This window comes from Erpetoichthys calabaricus, chromosome 9 (genome assembly GCF_900747795.2).
Source record: "Erpetoichthys calabaricus chromosome 9, fErpCal1.3, whole genome shotgun sequence".
NCBI lineage: Eukaryota > Metazoa > Chordata > Cladistia > Polypteriformes > Polypteridae > Erpetoichthys > Erpetoichthys calabaricus.
Genome location: NC_041402.2, coordinates 89,246,271 through 89,262,813, shown reverse-complemented (window position 1 = coordinate 89,262,813; position 16,543 = coordinate 89,246,271). Strand labels below are relative to the sequence as shown.

Here is a 16,543-nt window from a genome sequence, read left to right as displayed (position 1 = left end):
ATTCAACGCTGTGGATATGCAGATTAGTCAAACACACTTTTGGCATTTATTTATGTTTCTTGTCATATCTGGGTTACAGGGTTGCACAGGCTATGGAGGTACTTTATTTTGGTACATGGAGGATCAGCACTCAAGCTTTATTCCCCAAGTGTATGGCACGGTGGCGCAGTGGTAGCGCTGCTGCCTCGCAGTAAGGAGAACTGGGTTCACTTCCCGGGTCCTCCCTGCATGGAGTTTGCATGTTCTCCCCATGTCTGTGTGGGTTTCCTCCCACAGTCCAAAGACATGCAGGTTCGGTGTATTGGCAATCCTAAATTGTCCCTAGTGTGTGCTTGGTGTATGGGTGTGTGTGCATATGCGTGTGTGTGTCCTGCGGTGGGCTGGTGCCCTGTCCGGGATTTGTTCCTGCCTTGCACCCTGTGTTGGCTGAGATTGGCTCCAGCAGACCCCCGTGACCCTGTGTTAGGATATAGCGGGTTGGACAATGACTGACTGTATGTAAATTTCTGACTTCAACTGTACATCATCCCATATACTTTAAATCATGTCTAGATTACTTATAATAACTAATACATTATAAATGCTAGGTTAATAGTTATTACAGTAAAGTATCATTTAGGGAGTAATGACAACAAATACAGACGCAAACATGAGTATGCCTAACCACACTTAGTTTGCTATAATTTAATGACCTGAAAGAGAAATACATGCATTAAAACATAGACAATTTAAAAAGTAAGTACATATGGAAAATATAATGAATAGAGAATATATAAAATTATTTGCTTGCTCACACACACACATATACTCTCACACATCTGTGCTAACACTCCAATTGCAGACTTTGATGTGTTGGAGGACACTAAATAATAATACTGTAATAATCTGTGGGATGCTAGAGATAGATAGATAGATGAATGTATTTAGTGTCTTTATGCTACTTATTGGTGAATGGCCCTAAAAAGGACTGTCTGGCTTTTACAGTGCAAAGCTGTTTCTACCTTGCCTCTCAGGTCTTCAGCCTCACCATACGCTCCCAGCTGTTTTCTCTCTTTGCAATCTCATACATGCCGCCTGGCTTGAAATCACTATGTGTGTCACAGGCAGCTCACAAATGCCACACTGATCCCTCCCCCAGCTCTCACCAAGCAAACCCAAGGACATAGTCCAAATGTGAGACTTGTTGATGACCAAGCATTCAGCCTGATGGGCTGTAGCAGCTGGGATATGTAATCAAAATGCTCTGTAAGTGCTGTATCCATGCCCCACCTTTACCTACCGCTCATGGTGTTGTTTCATAGCCGGCTTCTCTGGGTATTCCTGTCCCATCAGGCAGTCCACAGCCACATGAAGAGCATTTCCTTCACAGGTTCAGACTATGAGGTTGCTACAAAACTAAAGTCAGGATCTGTGGAGGTTAAGGGCTGAGGTTCAAGAGTTGAAGGTTGAGGCTTCACAATTGCACATGATTTAGTTAGAAACATTGTTATAGGAAGCTGTTTCTTCTTTTTCTTTGCATCATCAAACAACTCTTGCAATGGTTATGGGCATGTTTGTTATCCCTTGGGTAGGCGGGAGGCTACAGCAGGGTATGCCCACATATCACTTCATTTGTGTGGATTCAGCGTAGTGCTCAGCAAGCAAATTTAAGTTTTGGTTTTTGGAACTTTCTGAATTTTTCTTTTTTTGGTCTACGGTTGGTTACATCTATGGATGCAGAACATAGTTGGATGTTTCTTATGAAATCTTTGGTAAAATTGTGATTTCTTAAAACTGGATAAGACAACAAAGAAGCTTTCAAATCAGAAAAAAATATTATGCAATCATCTGACCAGACAATAGGTTGATTCTTGGGACCTTTTGTCAAGGATACAGCCCTACTAACAAAGTTGGGAATAAAACGCCTGTAATGGCCGGCTAGCCCAAAGAAAGCACAAACCTGTTTTTTGTGTTTCAGGACATGGTATGCAAGGACCTTTCCAATCCTTTTTATTTGTGGTCTAATCAACTTCTTACTGAATGAACAACCAAAGCAGTCAGTCTGACATCCCAAACGTAGGCTCATTTAATGGCTGATCCAAAGAAGTGTTTCTTGGGATATTGAGAACCACTTGCAGCCATGTCAAATGCGTCTGCAAGTCATTACTTAAAATCAAAATGTCATCGAGATACACTCCAGGTCCATCATATGGTGGAATGTGACTGACTTTTTTGGCCATAATAATTGGTCCAAAATAGATTGCAGATGCTTCCCTAGCAATCAGGAATACTTAAATGATGATTCCACCATCATAATCCACTCAAAACTAGTTCCTCCTTCCTACTTTGATTTCAAGGCATTTCACAGAGTTAGGTGGAAGTTCCCAAACATTTCTGTGATTTGGCCGAGATCATTATTCACAAATAACAGTCTGATACGAAGGAGCTGCACACGTGTCTTGTGTGATGAATTGTGCAAGCAGTGTACTAAAATGTGGGGGATGTGTTGAGAGAGATCTACAAAGGAGGTTGTCATATTCCTTTGTGTTGATGGGAGCAAGAAAACACCCACAGACACTCTCTGATGTGCACCAGAAGGATAGAATTGTGTTGTTGTTCTATTAACAGAATTAATACCAGATATTACAATTAGTAGTTAGTTATTTTGTTTGACTGTTGTGTTTCATTTTACTTAGCGGCTGGGTCTTATTGTGCAACCTAGTATGTTTCAGGTTTATATTGAGCTGTATTGCTTAGTGTTTGAATGGGTCAGAATTTTTAATTTTATATTTACAAGACATTATTTGTAGTCCAAATGCTCCATGTATTTGAATATACCTGGTATGAAATAACTGCTAAACTAAAGTCAACTGCTCAGCAATCCACATTTATCGCAAGCGATTGGTAAACAAATTGAGAAGCCTACTTTTTTCAACATATTAGTTTGAAAAGTAAAACAGTCCATAAAACAGGTACTAGTAAAACCAATAAAATTAAATAAAACATATTGAACCTTACAAATAGTTCATAAGGAAACCAATATCAAGGCCCACAAAACAGTATATGAAACAGATACTAATAAATTAATACAATTTAACATTCATATTTTGTGCCTCACAAATACTATAAAGCTAACAGAAACCAAGGTCAAGTTCATAATTTTTGTAACTTGCCACCTACCTAGGATTAAACCCCAGGTCTCATGATTTCACCCCTGCTATAGACATACACTTAAGCAAGCATATTGGGCTGGTGTCACTACCTTCTGCAGGGTCTAAATATAAATGCATTGCAGTTGTGAACATGGTTACAATATGCACAATGGGGTAAAAGTATTTTGTATCTTGGCTCTTTATTGATGGTTACTATATGCAAAAGTAGCCTTGATGAAGCTTAATGGTGGATTTGCAAATTTTCTTTTATACTATTTTGCCACAGTAAAAATAGCATCCGAAGAAAGGAAGCAGGGCAAAGAAATGAGGCAAATTTAGTTGTTATTTAGTTAAAAAAAATCCAGGACCTGGGAGACTGATACACTGACCAAACTTTTAATCTAATGAAATTGAAAGACACACGTTTCTTAAATGATTGTTTAATAAGGATGCTCTCAGAAATATTTTTCACAACATCCACAAACACTGAAACCTGTATTACCACGGCACCAGATCAAATAGGGTTACCATGTTGATGTTACACATTGCAACTTCCAGGTGTCATGTGCTAGGATGTTGTTACCAACAACAAAGACATGCAAAATGCTTAAAAATGACAGTGAGATAATAATGGAAATCCCAGCAAAAAATGTCAAGTCCAAAAAACCAAAAGGACAGCAAAAAACAAAACTAAATATCCAATACAGAACAAAGAACCTAATTCATGAAACACACAGGGTATTTGCATATAAGCAAAGGCTGCAAAATATTCAGGAACCACCAAGCAAATCAGCGACAACTGTTTTATTCTAAAACTGATGTTTAAAAATGACAGTGGAGTCATCAGTAACCCTAAAATTAAACTGCGAATAAAATTCTTAATATTGAAACCTATAGTTTTTTAATATGACCATGGAACATACTGACAGAGTACGTAAAAGTCTAAATGCTCTTAACTTCTTACCGTTTCATCATTACATATTGAGTGGATCTGGGTTCCAAACATCACAGCAGTAAAGGTGAGGAAGAGCATTCCTTCAAGGCAGAGGAAGATCATCAATATAACTGTCACTGGAGGTGAAAAGTCACTACATTCTAGGAAACAAAAATTACATTTTGTGCTGTTTTAAATGTTATTGAGAACAAAGTAAAATTACCAAATTATCAGCTTTCATTCACAAACACGGCCATTTCTCAACAAGAACAACACCCATCCTATATTTATGTACATGATTTCATTTATTGATTAATGAAGGTAAACAATTCAGAACTATAAGTCTTTAAAAAAAACAGTGAAATACTTCCCCGACTTTGGTTCAAAAATTTTTTGCATTTTTGCATGTAAATTAGTAATTAATTAAGCAAAGGACCATGCATTGTCATATTATTTATTAACATAATCTGTACCTTGACAAACTTTTAGAAATATTAAGACAAGGCAAAATGTAAATTTACATTATTAATCCACAAACTTACCACTCCACTGGTCTTTTACGCAAGAGACAAACTGGAAGCCGCACATTATGAGAGCATGAGCTGAAATCATTGCTATATACATCTGAAAGGAGAAACATTTATTAAAATGGAGTTTAAAAGCTATTAAGGACATACAGAAATATGTGGATTATGCAAGGTGATGCACTGGCTCTATATTGCTTCTGCTTTTCAAAAAAACACAATTTTATTTAAGAGGTTTGTTGGAATGATAATTGTAGACAGCAACACTCATTACATTAGTATGTTTAAAGTCACCTTTTCCTATAAACCCTAAATCAGTAGGCAGGAAATATGCACTACTGGCTCTGATTATGTTCAATAGCTTACATGTAAACAGAAAATAATTCTATTTTGTACTTTATTATTATTTACATTGTTGTACTCTGTTAATTTGAATGTAGAACTACATAATTTGTATCTACAATTTGTGATACAAGGTTGCTTTTTTATGTAGTACCGGAGAAGGGCTTTGGAAGATAGAGGGTTGAAGATAAATATAAAGAAGACAGTATATATGAAGTTCAGTGATGATCAGGATTCAAAAGTTAGCCTGCATGGAGAGCTACTAAACAGAGTTGATAAATTTAAATATCTAGGATCAGTGGTAGCCTGAGATGGGAAAACTAGATGCATAGATAACTCAAAGTGCAGTGTGGATGGAACAGTTAGAAGAAGGTAACATATTGTGTTGAAGAATTAAGGTGAAGGTTAAAGATAAGCAGTGATGGATGGTTGAGACATAGGCAGTAGAGGGAGTGCAGGAGAAGAAGTTAGATGTGGCTGAAATGAGCATGTTAAGATGGGTGTGTGGAGTTACAAAAAGGACAGAATAAAAAATAAGACAATCAGAGGTAGAACAAAATTGGAGAGATATCTAAGAGTACTGGAAAGTAGGTTGAAGATGTATGGACATGTGAGGAGGAGAGACAATGAATATGTGGGCAAAAGAATGATGGGAATGGACGTACAGGGTAAGAGAAAGTGTGGGAGGCCAAAGTGGAGGTGGATGGATAAAGTAAAAGAAGATCTGAAGCAAAAAGACTTGACTGGTGAGGAGGTACAGGACTGAGCTGACAAAGGCTGATCAAGCACATTGACCACACATAGAACAGGAAAAGATGAAGACTATCTGCTTTAAAATCATAAAACAACACAACTACTACTGCAAATAATAACAACATTAAAAGAAAATTCTCAAAAAGCATTGATTCTTGGAAGGCTAGTATAAATACTTATGCAGAAATAATTACAATTTTTTACCATATTTAGACAGATTTATCTTTTACTAATGCAGCAAATATATATGTAAAATATTTTAGCTTGCACTACAAATATTTACACACTTTTCAGAATAATCTTTAAACTTTAAAGCAAGCTCTTTTTCATACTCCTTTATCTTTCAAGAAGTTAAGGTAAACTTAAAGTCAAACTAAGTCTTTCTCATTTGAGTGTTTCATTCTCCCATCTCCTCTTGTTTAGTCTAAATATATATTATATTTATTAGTTGTTTATGCGTATATTTTGTGTGCAACTATAACATACACAATGTGTGGATAAACTTAATGATAAGGGACTTCTCAGGTTGATTATACAAGAATATTTGTATATTTCATTTGTTTAAAGCTTGGTTCTATGGGTAGGTCCTATAATTACTTTTCTGGGCAAGGTTCTCATAGTTTTTGTTTAAACTATCATCACAGTCTATTGCTAATAACATAAGTTCCATTCAAAATTATTGTTGCTTCTGTTTATGATGGAACTGTCTACAGTTAAAGTGTCCTAAAAAACCCTATTAAAACATATAAATGTGAGTAGCGTGTGCAGAGTGCACACTGCACATTTAAAAAAAAAAACGTTTATAAAAATATAATCTGAGGCAAGTAAAAAGCCTTTTTATAGCATCAGATTATACAATAGCATTCAACAGCATCAAAGGACAAACCGTAAACATGAACAATATATTTGGGCAGGTGATGTGTGCACTGTGGTGTTAAGTGTGAACGATACAGCAGGTGCTATGTGTGTAATCTGTTCAGTGTTACAATAGTGTAGCAGTTGATGAAAGCTTGAAAGAATTAGGAGCTATATTTATGAAAATATGAACTACAAAATAAACATTTGACGTAAATGGTGGGTTACACTGCATTAAAAAGACTGTCATTAAGAGAGCTGATGATGAAGTCACAGGAGATGTAGATTTCACTTGAATCAACAAATCTGCCTAATGATACCAGTAAATGCACGGATAAGGTTGCATCTTCACCTTCTGACTGTACGTCTAAACTAATAACTAAAAAAACATAACCTTACTGTCTAACTTGAAATGCAAACAGGCCATGACAAAAAAGCCACAGCATTTTAACACATTGTACACCCATAGACCACAATGCTTATCTAAACTCTATTTGCAGTTGTTATATCATATAGTGATGCAACAGTTATAATGCCGGTGAGGCACTTTTCAAACGTGTGAAACCCAGTAGCTACGTGTGTTTGTCTGTCTCAACTGTTGCAGTGGTCTTTACAAAATGCAAATTTTGTTAAGCTTCAGTTACCTTGTGCTATAGAGCTCCTGAATGAATAACAGCAATTTTAGTTTTTATTTTCTATCAAGACTTACATTCAGTATCTTTTGCTCTGTCCCTGTATCCTCGGCAATGGTTTAAAATTCACAGACTGTAGAAACTGGTGGTGGGTGTTTTAAGAAGAAGCTCTGTGGTGTAAACTTTGTAGCACAGGATTTAACTGGTATTCACTACACACTTTTTAACGTGTTGTCCCCAGATGTGTACTTTCATATGAAAATCTCATCTGACTCCGCTAAACTAAATGAAAATCCACAGTAAAAAGTGTACCATAGCTCAACACATGTTCAAAAACTGTATATTTAGTATATACAGTACATTTTGTTTGGTTTTGTTACTTGTGTGTGTTGGAGAGAAGACATGCTGCATTCATTGGAACTATGTATCTCAATTACGGAGTTTCATGTTCATAAAGGCTCCTTTAAGTTGACATGTGAGGGTTTTTTTTGTTAGAAAAATGTCCCTTTGCAAGTGCTCTAGGGAAATGCAAACTTCAGCAATTGGCGAAAAACAAGAGTATGACTTTGTCATGGCACCAAAACCATTCTGTTCATACCCCAGAGGTTGTCGCGGATATTGAGAATCATATGGAAAGATCACCTTTGCTATGCTCTCTCAAGGATGTCATTCTTGGTGCTCAGATAGAGAACGACCAGACCAGCTTTTCCAAGTAATTCTGTTATAAATTATACGGCAGTTGCCTGTAATACTATCAGTAACATTACTTTCTGTTTTTGCTATAACATTTTATAATGTCCTGTTAGTGGTTTGTCATATTTGTTGTGGTCTGCTTTCTTGTTTATTTTCAATGCTAGTTGTTTGTCATGTACGAAGCACTGTCTACAGTGCACTAATTAGATGCTTTGAGTGGTTGTGCAGACTTTTGTCCAGTTTCTGTGGTGTTGTGGTATGTGTAAGCACTGTAACTTGAGTTAAAGATGCAAGTGTGGGTTCTACTAATGGATTTTAAGTGGAGAATTAAAAATATAAAAAAATGAATTAAATGTATGAATCATTATAAGACACTGAACTGAGTACTAACCCCACCCCACCAAACAAGCACCAAAACTCTTCTTTGCCTACTGGCATACTCTCCCAAAACCACTTCAAACAGATCCTAAAACAAGCAGGTTTCTCTATGTATAATGCTTGCAATAAAATAATATCCATTACATTTAATATTCAGAAAATGGGAGAAATGGAGACACAAGTGGTATTTGGACTGCATGGGTAATTAACTTTTCCTAATTTTGACAGGGACAATATTGACCCTGTATTTTTCACTAAGTCACACTGATGGACAAGTTTCAGTATATTACGCAACAATTATAAAGTAGGAATTAATGGTACCTAAGTTGAAAAGTAAAGCAGTGAAATAATAAACACTTACAGTAAAGAGAACAAAGAACTTCTGATTGTTTTCCCCAACACAGTTATTTACCCAAGGACAGTGGTGATCCATTTTCCGAATACATCTCTTACAAATACTGTTTAACAGAAAGGAAAATTGGTTATTTTACTATTTTAGAAAATGAATAACAAGCTACAATAAATATTTTCTCATTGGAATTTTCTAATGACACTTAAGCAAGAATTTCCTTGTTTCCCCTTAGTATAAAAATAATTACTTATACAAAGATAAGTGTTTTGGCCAGCCTCAAAAGCCAGCAATTGTCAGGTGTATATGCTTAAAAATACTGTGTCCTTAAAACAGAATGGATCTCAACTCCCACCAGAACACAAAGGTCTAAAGATTAGTCTCATTCTATGGCCTACATGGATGTGGGTGGGAGAAGGAGAAATACAATTGCCTAAGTCATTCTGTTTATATCAATGTAAATCTGAAATAAAACAAAACCACAATGTAAGCATCATTTTTAGAATCAATTTTTAGACGTGATGTTCCTTGCAAAACAAACTGTAAAGTAAAGTACAGTATGTAGGTAAAAAAGTCACATTAGACTGGAAACACAAACATGATTAATGAACATTAAAAAAATATAATCTACACAGTAAATATATACTGTATCTATTATTTTGCTCTGTGATCTACTGTTCCCCTACCCAGTGTTGGTTCCTACTTGTGCCAGATGCTGCCAGGATAGGCTTTGGCTCTTTCCAATTTAAACTTTACTAAACTGCTCTCAATAATTCATATATTTTATTTTTATAACAAAGGTATACCCTAAACCCAAGTACACTCAATACACAAAGAAGCAGGCACAGTCATATCCCTTAGGGACAGTTTATACTTCATGCACAGAACACATATGCGCATGTATCATGCCTGCCATGCATTCCCAGCATTCACTTGACGCATTCTTCGAGCACATCTTTAGAAATTAACGTGTCGTGTGTGTGATTTGCAGTTCCAGCAAAAAACTGGGGGGCGCAGTGTGTTCAAGTTGGAATAGGACGTCAGACTCTCTGTTTACTATTAACATGTGCCAGCAAGCCGCTTTGCAGAACTTACAGGATCAATGTCCGTGCTTTGATGTTTGAAGAATGGTTCAATGTGGTGAAGCAAAATACTGACATACAAATGTACTGTATTTGTGGTACTTTTCCTTTCAAGCGATGCATATTGCACCTTCACAACACCATCAGAATGCACGGAAGCATATTTGATCAACAGAGAAAAAAAAATTAGGGACACAGTGAAAAGGTCTATTTTGTGATTAAAGTGGATTAAAACCGACCCAGTTGTTAATCACTATGTGCTACCAGGGCTTCCTCCTGCACTGACAGCAGTAGCAGGCAGCAACTGCCACAGAACATATTAAATTTACTATATTCCAGCTCACTGAACACTGAATCCTTAGATTAATACTTGATATCACTTTCATGATGAAATGAATTAAAATATGTATATTACATTTTACAGATAAGTCGTTAACTTCATTTAAATACTGAATCTTCTTCTTCTTTCGGCTGCTCCTGTTAGGGGTTGCCACAGCGGATCATCTTCTTCCATATCTTTCTGACCTCTGTATCTTGTTCTGTTACACCCATCACCTGCATGTTTTCTCTCACCACATCCATAAACCTTCTCTTAGGCCTTCCTCTTTCTTTGGCCTGGTAGCTCTATCCTTAGGACCTTTCTCCCAATATATTCAGCATCTGTCCTCTGCACATGTCCAAACCAAAGAAATCTCGCCTCTCTGACTTTGTCTAATACTGATAATAATTACACATGTGGGGGTGACACTGTCGCAGAACGGTAGCGCTGCTGCCTCGCAGGGAGTCACATCCCTGCCTGGAATTTGCATGTTGTCCTGTTGAGTTTCCACAGTGTGCTTCAGTTTCCTTCCAAGGAGACGCAGGCTTGGGGATTTGGTGATGCTAAAATGACGCTAATGTATGTGTGTGCTTTTTTTCACCTTGCGATGAGCTGATGCCCCATCCAAGGAATGTTTCTGCCTCGCGCCCAATGCTTGCTGGAATGGGCGCACCCCTGGATTGATGGAGGTAATCATTAAACATCCATACTTTTCAGAGATATTTTGGCAAGGTGTCCTAAATTTAATGGATGTTTCAGGCAATTCACAACGCAGCGAAGCCAAATGTTGTTATCTCACCGTGAATATATCTTCCACTGCCACCTAGTGGAATCTTCTAGATTTATGTAAAGTACACGTGCAAGTATAAACAGTACACCGCTTGTGTAGCAGTAGCATCTGCAGGAGCATGCGTCGCGTCACTTGAAGTATAAACCCAGCCTTAAGCTTCTTCATGTAACAATATAAATATCTACAGTTTATTTCAAAGACTGTTGAATTTTTGAAAGTTGTCTCAACTTTCTATGCAAAGACATAGTTTAGAAATATTATGTACTGTATGTCTATGCTTATGATCAATTTACTGTATAAATGGACAGAAAATACAAATATTCCAATACTAGGAAGAAAAGTGCAAAGGCAAACTAGCTGAATCGAGCTGTTTTAAGTGCAAAATGATGTATAATTCATTAAAGACTTCATTTCATTAAATGTAACCCTGCTTCCAATGTACTAAAGAGTGTTTCCTTATACTGTTACATACTTGTATCTAATAATTTATCTTCAATTCCTGCTGTTTACTATTTAAGTTGATGCTTGCTTTGGCTCTCTGTTTGCAAGTTTAGAAATTGCCAAAAGTTGTAATCTTCTTTCTTTCTTAGCCAATTAACTGAGAAGCGCAAACAATGCAACATTTAGCTCCACTGATCCTGTATTTGTAATGAATAATCCGTTTTAACAGATTATTCTGAGAGAACTGAGAAAGAAATGTTGAGGAATGAGGGAAAGTAATCTACTCTATACCACTCAATGAAAGATTTTTGCTTTTTCTTAGGAAAGGACAGCATACATTGCTAGGATTTTTTGAAATAGCAAAAAGAAAGCAGATTGAAGACACATAATTAAATGACACTAACTCTTAAATGCAACAATGAGTTTCTAATTGGATGGAATAAAATCCTGTGGCTACTCTGGCATCCAGCGATCTAAGATCGCTACTCCGATACAAACAATAAGGCAAATGTTTAAAAAGAGATTATCGTGATGACAAAAACTTTTTAAAGAAAATCAGCAATATGTGAAATGTTTTTGTGGCAGTAGATGCACAGCCTTTATTTAAAAGTTGCAGCACACAACTAATAAGTACACTAGCACACATGGAGAACATGATTCTCGCTACATTTTCATTCAAATTTGGAATCTCTTTATTTTCTGCATAATTTTACTGGTTAAATAAACTGAGGGGGGTTCAGGGCAACAATTTAGATGCGTTAGGAGGATAAAGTCCTCAAGAAAAACTAATGCTATGTTCACACCACAGGATAGTTCTGATTTGTTCTCTCATATGGGATGAAGATTGAATCATTTTAAAAGAAACTGCAACATCAAAAATCCACATGGAATCATAACATTTCAGAACACATTAACACATCATTTATAAGTGGTACTAAACAACACATACATTCAGTATATGGCTTGAATGTGACTGGATCTGACCGCTTGAATCAAAATTGTCTAGAAATTTACACTATTGTTCCTCACTCTTTATACCACTTTTTTTATATCACTATTAATATTCAAAATGGATTATAGTACCAAAGCTGCATAATAGTGGAAAGAAAGGAAGGTGGGTGGACTTAATGATTTAAGCCAATAGGTTCCAGCAAAATTGGACTAATTGCTGTATGCTTTGAGAAATGGCGTTTCTCAAAAATTTGCAAATATTTTTTCCAAGGGAGTCTTGCAAATAGACATCATAAGTAATTCTACATTCCTCTCAATATTCATAAATTGTCAAGCCACTGTTTTGCATCCAAACCATCTAAATCTTTCCAGGAACACGATGTAAAAAGATCTTTCAATAAAGTGAACACCAGGAAGGCAGCAGGTCCAGACAGCATTACAGGATGTGTTTTCAAGATCTGTGTACCAGTGTTCTTGTAATATTTCTTCTCTCCTTAACCCAGTCTATTATACCTATGCGCTTCAAAAGCTCCAACATTGTACCTGTACCTAAGAAATCGCATCCAACCTGCCTGAATGATTACTGTCCTGTTGCACTAACACCAATAGCAGTTTTGAGAAAATAGTCAAAGATTACATATGCTCTTCACTGGGGCTGCAACGATTAGTCGATGTTATCAATGACGTCGACTACAAAAAATCGTCGACGCGGATTTTTTTTTATTGTCGACGCGTCATAAACAGAACCTTCAATAAAGGCTCCAGTTACAAAGAACCACATTAGTTTTAGTAACTGCAATGCACTACATGAACGTCTAGGGGAAGTATCATTTTTTATTGTTTGTCAAGACTGCACACAGTCCTACCAACGAAGAAGAACGTCTGAGTAGAAGAAGAATGTAGAGGAAAATAAACGTGGTTGCAATGGCAAGTCGGATAGAGGAGGGAGAAGGAGATGGAAAAAAATTGAGACAGAAACATTCTAAAGTGTGGGAGCCCTTCACCAAAAAAGAAAAAAAAGTTGAATGCTAATTATGCAAAGCGGAAATTTCTTTTCAGGGCAGCACCACCGCGATGCATGAGCATCTGAAATGCAAGCATCCTGAAGCTGTGATGCTGCCGTCTCTTGAGAGGTTAAGTTTTAGCGAGTAAAGTTAGTGTCACATGTTAACGTTGATGTTTGTACTATAATGTGTATATCAAGGTTTTGACAATGATAGTTAACCCTTAAACCGACACATACTTGGGGATTAATGCAGCTAAAAAGTATTTGGCGTCCAGGGGTACACTTTTTAAGTAAATGTCACAATTCACAAAGAAAATGTGAAATTTTAATGGAACACTCAAATTCATGCAAAGAGCATCACAATTACTGCAACACTGATCATTTTACACACTGCAAATGTACTATAAAAAAAACTACTGAAATAATCTATTATGTGTTCAAGGTGCAACTGAAGACATTGATGAAATTCAGTAAATCACCAAGCCAACTGCGCTTGAACTGGCTGCATGCAGGCACACAGAAGTAAGCGCTGACGCTTGCAGACCAGTATAGTGCAGTGGCTGAATCCCGGGGACAGTGATGCTGCAAGGCGCCAGTGTTCATGAGCTGACTGCTCAACGAATATACGGCACTGACCGATCAGCTCCGGCGTGCTGGCAAATTGCTTTGTGAAGTGACTATAGCCGGGTGCAGCACTCGATGAATGTACGTCGCCGAATATACTCGTCCCCAGCGTGCTGACAAATTGCACTGAGACACGACTATAGCTGGTTGCAGCATTCAATGAATATACATCGCTGAATATACTTGGCTCTGGCATGCTGGCAAATTGCACTGAGAAACAACTTTAGCCGGTTGCGGAGTTCAATGAATGTATGTCACCGAATGTATGTTGCCGCATATACTCGGCGTGCTCCCAAATTGCACTGGAAACCAACTCTAGCTGGTTGCGGCGTTCAACAAATGTACTTTTCCGAATATACTCGGCTCCGGCGTGCTGGCAAATTGCGGTGGTAAACGCCGGTTTAAGGGTTAAGCAATTATAATTTCAGTTACATTTGCTAAACGAGTGAATAGGAGTAGCTGAGCCGTCCTAGTTTTTTTTTTCTTCTTTTTTGGTATAATATTTGAGTTCATATGAATAGTAAACCATCTCTAACTAAAGTTAGGTAACTTGTGTTTTGGAGTATATCAGTAATTAGCTTGTTACATATTTTAGTCCGTTATTTTTTTTATTTTGGCATAATATAGTACATGATGTGATAAACTACAACACTTTTCCTTCAGAGTGTTATGATTAAAACATCTTTGTCTGCAAAATCATTCTTGTGTTTTCCTGCTACCTCTACTCCCTCTGAGCATCTCTTCTCAGTAGCTGGGAACATTGTCTCAAAGAACAGAGCCAGCCTCACACCAGAGCATGTCGAAATGCTCACGTTTCTGCACTGCAATCAGGACTATATGAACTGAATCTTTTATAAACTGTACATTATTTTTTATTTTATTTGAACTGAAGCTTTATTTAAACTTTTGGACTTTAAGACACACCAGTGGCCATTTTTGGTTAAGTTAAATGCACTTTTTTTGTTTAAAGACTATGTGCACTTTAGTTTCTATTGTTTAATGTATTTCTTTTTTATTGTGATGGTCACACTAATATAAAACATCTGATTATTTTCAAATTCATATGTTTCACTGGTTATTTTAATTTGATTATTATTCATTTTTATCGTGTTAATACCGAGACATCAGGGTGACATTCACAGGTGGACAGACGTGAGCAGATGAGGTAAGACATGCACTGGAGCCCAGAACAGAATGTGCAACCACAGGTCGCAGGCATCAAAACAGTCAGGCATGAAATAATCGTGACTAATCGAAAAAAAAAATAAAAATTAACAATTAGTCGACTACCAAAATAATCATTAGTTGCAGCCGTACTCTTCACTACCCAAAGAACTACATCCATGACAGTTTGCATATTGCTCCAGCAGATCAACGGATGATGCCATTACCTTGATCCTACATATAATACTGATAAACCTGGACAACAGGAGAGGGAATATTTGTAAATGCTGTTTATAGACTATAATTCAGCAATTAAACAAAATAACATCCCTCAAATCTCATCACCAGGCTCAGGGACTGCATGTGAACACTATGCTATGCAGCTGTTTTTTTTTTTTTTAACTTCTTGTTGGGCAGACCACAGAGGGTTTGAGTGTGTGGTCACAATTCATCATCCCTAACCCTCAACACAGGGGCTCCACAGGACTGTGTTCTGTGTTCTTCATCCTCTGCTGCACTTCCTCAATACATATGACTGTATGGTTGCACTGATCTCCAACAACAATGTGCAGGCTTACCTGGATGAAGTGGAGTGTCTGATATGTCGGCATCAGAACAGCAGTCTTATGAATATCAGCATTGACAAAAGAGTTGATTGTGTACTTATCTGTTATGCAACATGACCAAACAGATTTTTTCATGAACATTTTGATATTTTTTGCTGTTTGTTCAGCATTAGTCCCTATAAAAGCCTACTGTGTTAGGTACATTGTTATCTCTATTCTCCATAAAAATTACATTACAAATTATTCGGCCATTACCTATAAATGACACTGGGTATGAAAAAGACACAAAAATCATTATTTTTAGGTTGAGTATTCCTGTAATGGTGAATGAACAACTGTTACCATCTGTAGCCTCTGTAGAATGTAGTATACTAGAATGCAATTTCATAATCTCCTAATTATTGATACTAATAATAATAATAATAATTCATTACATTTATATAGTGCTTTTCTCAGTACTTAAAGTGCTATCCACACAGGGAGGAACCGGGAAGCGAACCCACAATCTTCCACAGATTCCTTACTGCAAAGCAGCAGCACTACCACTGTGCCACCTGTGAGGACTAATCTCTTTCCTAATTTATAATATGACAGTTCATCTCAAAATGGATACTACATCATATTTAAAGTATAAATTACAGTTTGAATTACCCTTTTATAATCAATAAATGTATTACTACATTGCTTAACACTTACCACTATCTAAGCATTTCATACCTGCAATGGTGGGCCCTCTCAGGTTTGATACTGCAACATTTGGGGCACTTGTAGATTACTTCTCCTGGCTTTAATTGCAAACTTTCCATGTATTCCTTTGTGGCATTTCCCTTTGGCACAGCTCCCTAAATTTGTGAGGGTAACACAAACATACACGAACAGACTGCCATTAAACATAACTCAGCTTTCATAATCTAGTGTGAACTAAAGAACAGCAGAATGTTATGCTAGAACTGGATACAACCTACAATAAACAAGCAATACAATTACCATTACATAAAAGTCTTGCAAA

The 16,543-nt window shown here is 36.8% G+C and overlaps 1 protein-coding gene across 2 annotated transcripts in view; it reads right to left on the bottom strand.

Annotated features, from left to right (window-relative positions):
* zdhhc7 (zinc finger DHHC-type palmitoyltransferase 7) overlaps positions 1-16,543 on the bottom strand; it is an 85,625-nt gene that overhangs the window by 9,665 nt on the left and 59,417 nt on the right. For both annotated transcript variants that reach the window (XM_028809855.2, XM_028809856.2), the window contains exons 4-7: positions 16,252-16,376; positions 8,604-8,700; positions 4,608-4,689; positions 4,096-4,226 (exon numbers count right to left, since the gene is read on the bottom strand). In XM_028809855.2, the coding sequence (XP_028665688.1) occupies positions 4,096-4,226; positions 4,608-4,689; positions 8,604-8,700; positions 16,252-16,376 (435 nt within the window). The remainder of the gene's footprint in view (positions 1-4,095; positions 4,227-4,607; positions 4,690-8,603; positions 8,701-16,251; positions 16,377-16,543) is intronic.